General features: G+C 43.9%; 2 protein-coding genes across 2 annotated transcripts in view; one reads left to right on the top strand and one right to left on the bottom strand.

Moving 5' to 3' along the window:
* The window catches only part of SARC_01775 (fructose-1,6-bisphosphatase), a 5,179-nt gene extending 3,909 nt beyond the window's left edge, over nucleotides 1–1,270 (top strand). Inside the window, exons 6-7 of the mRNA XM_014304477.1 lie at nucleotides 256–426; nucleotides 1,078–1,270. Of these exons, the coding sequence (XP_014159952.1) occupies nucleotides 256–426; nucleotides 1,078–1,143 (237 nt within the window). The 3' untranslated portion in view covers nucleotides 1,144–1,270. The remainder of the gene's footprint in view (nucleotides 1–255; nucleotides 427–1,077) is intronic.
* A 2,153-nt stretch (nucleotides 1,271–3,423) lies between these two features.
* The window catches only part of SARC_01774 (hypothetical protein), a 2,536-nt gene continuing 439 nt past the window's right edge, over nucleotides 3,424–5,520 (bottom strand). Inside the window, exons 2-4 of the mRNA XM_014304476.1 lie at nucleotides 4,807–4,919; nucleotides 4,141–4,215; nucleotides 3,424–3,668 (exon numbers count right to left, since the gene is read on the bottom strand). Of these exons, the coding sequence (XP_014159951.1) occupies nucleotides 3,555–3,668; nucleotides 4,141–4,215; nucleotides 4,807–4,919 (302 nt within the window). The 3' untranslated portion in view covers nucleotides 3,424–3,554. The remainder of the gene's footprint in view (nucleotides 3,669–4,140; nucleotides 4,216–4,806; nucleotides 4,920–5,520) is intronic.

The following is a 5,520-nucleotide window of genomic DNA, read 5'->3' as shown; positions in this document are numbered from 1 at the left end:
CACACACACATATATATATACATAATGTATATATATATATATATGTATATTGTATCTATCTATATATATATATATATATACATAGATACATAGATACACACACATACACGCACACACACACACATACATACATACATACGTACATACATACACACACACATACATACATATATACATACATACATACATACATACATACATATGTATATTGTGTGTTTTTACGTTCAAATAAGATGACCGACTACAATTCTGCAGAAAAAGGGAATCTTTACGAATCCGCATTCCAAATCGGCGCCCGCGAAACTTCGATGTCTGTACGAAACGATCCCCATCGCATTCATTGTGGAGAAGGCGGGGGGCGGTAGCAGCGATGGCGAAGGTTCGATACTCGACGTGAAGGTGACGAATCTTGAACAGAAAATGCAGGTGTGTGCTGAATTAGGCCTCATTGTCCCGATGCGCTAAGTTAAAACGTTATGATAGGTAGGGATGGTGTTGTTGTATGGTATATTGTGCGTGTGTGCGGTTGGAGGATATACGCGGATAGGAATGTGAGTATCCCTGGAGAGATGGCTGCCAGTGATTGAAGAGTCCCTAAAAATCGTGTAGCGGTCTCGGATGTTCAGTTGTGACTATAGGTGGTTCGGGTGTTGGGATTGAAATTTTGTTGCTACTGCATCGATATCCGACGGAGTGGCGGGTTCTATATCCAAAATAGAACATCGCAGCTGTGCCCTGGTAAGCGGTCTGTGGGTAATTTGGCCCACGGATGGTCTCACTCGTTACGAGCGTCTCGTGCTTACAATTGATATGAGTTCTTGCAATACTGGTCGATATATATTGTACGTGGATAGACTCATACCACACCTACCCACGGGGTTAGGCGCATACGTGTTTGACCTAAGCACATTATTCATATACAGCAGCTTTATATACATATTTGTATATTTGTCCAGTGTATGAAGTATGTATGAAGTATATGTGTACTGGATCACATATGTACCAGAATAGCAGGATGACTAAACAACTGGCTCTTAACGAATTTCACTCGGCGATGGCATGTTGCCGTACATACAGGTGGCCTACGGAAATAAGAAGGAGGTGGAGCGATTCGAACGGATGGTTGGAGTCAAGTATGTCTGAGACCGCGCATGTAAGGGCTGACACAGTAATAATAATATAGTTTCGCTAATAGTTATAAATAACTCTGTAGGAGTAACTTAAATATTTGATTGACTCCTAGCGACTCATACAACTTATTGCATACCACTTCATACTACAAACAAAGTATACATGTCAGCTCCACGATGTTAAAATGGTTAATGGTATAATCAGATTGCTCGGGATATCTAAAAGCAGTCCATCGCCATTCACGACTTTGACTCGTTACTTGTACTAAGATGGCGGACCTTCGTACAACACAACACCCCTTTCTCTGGAAACGGCATCCTCCCGAATCGATTACTGGGGAGCAGATCCTTGGGCATTCTTTCACATTCCACTTTCTGACTTCATCTCTTACGAATTCTTGCGCATGTCGTCCAACTCCAACCTAAAACTCACGCCGCCAGCAAGTATTGAGTATATGATTGCTATCTATGGTTATGTTTATATTTATATATATATTATATATATATATGTATATATGATATAAATATATATAAATATATATATATATATATATATATATATGTATATATGATATAAATATATATAAATATATATATATATATATATATGTATATATATCACCACTGTGTTTAGCTGATACAAAGAATCGAGTCCCTTCTTCGGTGTCCAGTCTGACTTCGAGAACGTGAAAGTGTTGGGTGGCAACCGCAATGGGGGATACTGATGGATTGCTACATGTGTACTGAATGTCCTGTTCAATTGGCCTCAGAATCGTACCAGAGATGTCCCGTTTTCGGTGCAGTAACAATTGACCCCCCCAAAAAAGACAGTGGAGAGCGCATGGTGCCAGCCGCAAGCAGCTGAGCGGCCAGTGACTACATGCATACTATAAAGAAAGGTAAAACTATTCATATACTATATAGGAAGGAAAACCTACTCGTATACTATATAGGAAGGCAACGCTACTCATATATTATACAGGAATAGAGGAAGGCAGAATTGCAACACGCGCACACGCGGTGATGAACTGGGACGAACCCCACTCGTCGGCTGTCTTATTTTTTGTCAAGTAAGCCAATGCCACTGTGCGCGACTATTTTCATGCGCATCTGAGCGCTCTTCGATGAGATTGTTGGAACTACAAACCCATTCGGAATTAATGTTAAGGCCATAGTTCATCATCTGGAAGATACTGCAGATCCCCATCTCGAGAGCTGGCCCATTGAGTAGATTAATTGCTTCTTCCCGCGTGGCCAGCCTTTTTAGTGGCTACTTAACATGAATTAGTTACAATTCGGTGGCTAGTCAGTTCAGATGTGCTACTGTCCAGCAATGGGGATTTGCGATGGACAGGACTACTGCTAGGTAGTAGTGAGCAGAAAAAAAACTCCCAGAAAGCCGTTAAAGGTTGTTGCTTGGAGGTGTGTGGATATTGCGTAGGGGCCTGTGACTTGCGGCGACAAATCTAGTCGCCGCTGAAGTGTAGATGGACCACAACGACACAACGAATACCAGAGCATTTGGTAGGCACGTGTATATGGTGATACCTACAGCGCACGTGGGTGGAAGGCAACAGAAAGTGTCTGTACACGCACACAGACTCTCTCATTGGTGATGCATACCGGTCTGCGGCCGGAGGGTAGTCCAACACATCACTACACTCATTCCGATGCGGTTCATGTGGCAATAAACTCATGATGCGGCTTATGTGGCAATAAACTCACGATGCGGTTTATGGGCCAATAACTCACTTGGCCGACGCGGAGGGGATGCTACGTACACAAATATAAATGCAGACCACCACCCAGACCATCCAGCACCACCGCGCATAACTATACATTCTTCTCATGCGTTTCTGTGTGCCTGTTGCCATTGGGCCGTGCATAGGCCTTGGCCTCTGCGCACGCGCCCCAACAGCCAGACCGTTCCCCACGTCTTGTCGGACTCAACAAGCATGCGACGTGAACCCACTTCAGATTCCGTTGTCAATATGGCGTTGGTGTCCCCGAAAGTCGATGCTTATTGGAGGTCACCCCATTGGAATCAATCTGCGTATGAGGAAGGTCTCGGACGGATGAGCCATGGTCCACCCACTCCCTGACAGCACATATATAGGCAAGGGTGTCTAAAACCCTAAAACCCCTAAGATCGGCACGAGCTCCAAAGTGTCATTGTATGTATGCGAGAGAGACGGCCCTTGGTCTGCTTGCTGAACACTGGCGCGAATACAAGGCATCTACGCACACCACCTGTCTGTGTAAACCAGACAAAACACCCGAATCAGCACGTGTTGGCTGTGTCTGTGACATGTTCATGTACTTCCACTGGCAGCCTATTGATGCTGAAGCGCCTTATAGGTACCATAGGTACCATTGGTGATGCTTGATATATCAGCTGTGTGTGGAGTATGTGGGGTATGGTGCTTACGGCTTCCTCTCCGCGAGTTTCGTCGCAGATGAAGATGATTCCAACTCTCTGGTGGTTTCGGTGAGTATGTCGGACATGCTCTGGAACCGACCAGACGCCGCCCCGATACCCTGTGCGAAGGTTGCAGAGCAGATTGTATATAACAAGGTTTATTCAAGATACAACAATCGGGGATTGTTGTTTATAAAAGAAGGATAAAACGGGGTTTACGAGTTTCCGTACACGTGCCGATATCAGTTTAGGCCAAGCTTTGATCATTTGTACAGCAGAGCATGTTGTTGAATAAGCTGATACGACTTGTAATACCGTTGCAGCCCGCGGTTACCTCATCTCATACTAGTATTCAGCTGGATAGTAATATACATCTCATTGGATGGTCAAGGCGAGCGCGTGCTAGCACTGCATAAGAGCGTACGATTGATTATCATATACAGCACACTGGCAGGGTAAATAAAGGCAACTTGATGATCGTAATATAGCACAATACCTTGGGACTGCATGGGAGCGTACGATTAACTATCATATACAGCACACTGGCAGGGTAAACAAAGCCAACTTGATGATTGTTACATAGCACGATACCTTGAGAGTCTCCAAAGAGAACGTGGCATCAAACACCGTTCCCTGTAAGCGCTCAATGTCCTGTTTCAGCGCGTACTACGGAATACGGATAATGAAAAAAGATGCCGTTAGTGAAGTGTCTTCGGCCAGAAGGAAGTACAAGGAACGAGCCGTGGTATACAAAATGACAACGCTAATAAGCACGTATGCTTATCAGGGCATGTAGAGGTGTGTAGTGGTGGGTTTTTTTTACAGAAACATTGCGGTGGAAGTGAAGGTATGCAGCTATGTGTGGCAGCGATTTTAAAAAATAAATATTAAGAGAACGTGTTCCCGGTTTACATGGCTAGGAAGTCGTGCATATATATATGCACTTTCGGGTGTAACTATCTGTACTAAGAGTATATCCATGAAGGTATGCGTTTTCAGACATCAGTCCATTGGAGTGCAGCTATACGTGCAGATGAGGTGTATGCGTGCAAGTGTCCGGGTATACGTCTCGGTTAGTAAGTGGCCCAGTACCTACTGCTGCATATAACGCAGTATCATCGGATGCACACGAAGGTATCCCCCCTGCCGGGCGTTAATTTGCCGCGTTCTGCTAAGTTTATAGCCCACTCTAATAATACACTCAACGAAGCGCACCCATACTACACCGCCCACCTCATGAAGCACATGCACCCATACTTTCTTCTCGGCGAAGCGCGGTACTGAGTTGCCCACGTGCTCCATGATACGGTTTAGTCCGATGGAAGGCTCGTGCGCAAGCATGAAGATGGACTTGGAGACATTTTCCGTGGCTGACGCATCGGAATTACAAGGTGTCAATGATCAGCGATCCGTACAAGCATGTTGGAAGATTTAGGGGTTTAGGGTTTGTGTCAGCATGTTAAAAGTGGTTCACAAACATGTCCGTACGAAGACGGGCAGCAGATAAATCTCACTTCAAGTAGGTCTTTTATCTGCGGTCATATGTGAGAAGTTTAATGTAGGATTGTGAGACTCTATGTCCTAACATAATATACTGATATCGTTGCAAATGAACATATACAGACAGATTCGAGATATGGATGAACACAGCCAATCAAACGATCTTGACAAGCAAGAGGTTGCTCGTGTAATGTTTTCTGTCGAAGTTGTCTCTATTGCATCAATTTTTGACTTCTGGATAGTTTCGCTCGTTGGATGATGAGAACGCACATATACAAATCTGAAGGCCGGCTATCTAATACACCTCAATTATGCGGTATCAACTAATAACGTTTAAAAGCAGCGGAATCTGATTATGTCACTAATTTACAAAAAAACTTCGGCAAATGAACATGCTCGTATATTCAATAAAAATACATGTATAACAAACAACATTCACCCAAGAATTCAATAAATACAGATATGTAGATA

Source organism: Sphaeroforma arctica, assembly GCF_001186125.1.
Source record: "Sphaeroforma arctica JP610 unplaced genomic scaffold supercont1.74, whole genome shotgun sequence".
Taxonomy (NCBI): Eukaryota; class Ichthyosporea; order Ichthyophonida; genus Sphaeroforma; species Sphaeroforma arctica.
The sequence above is the reverse complement of the archived record's forward strand: the minus strand, read 5'-3'. Positions and strand labels throughout refer to the sequence as shown.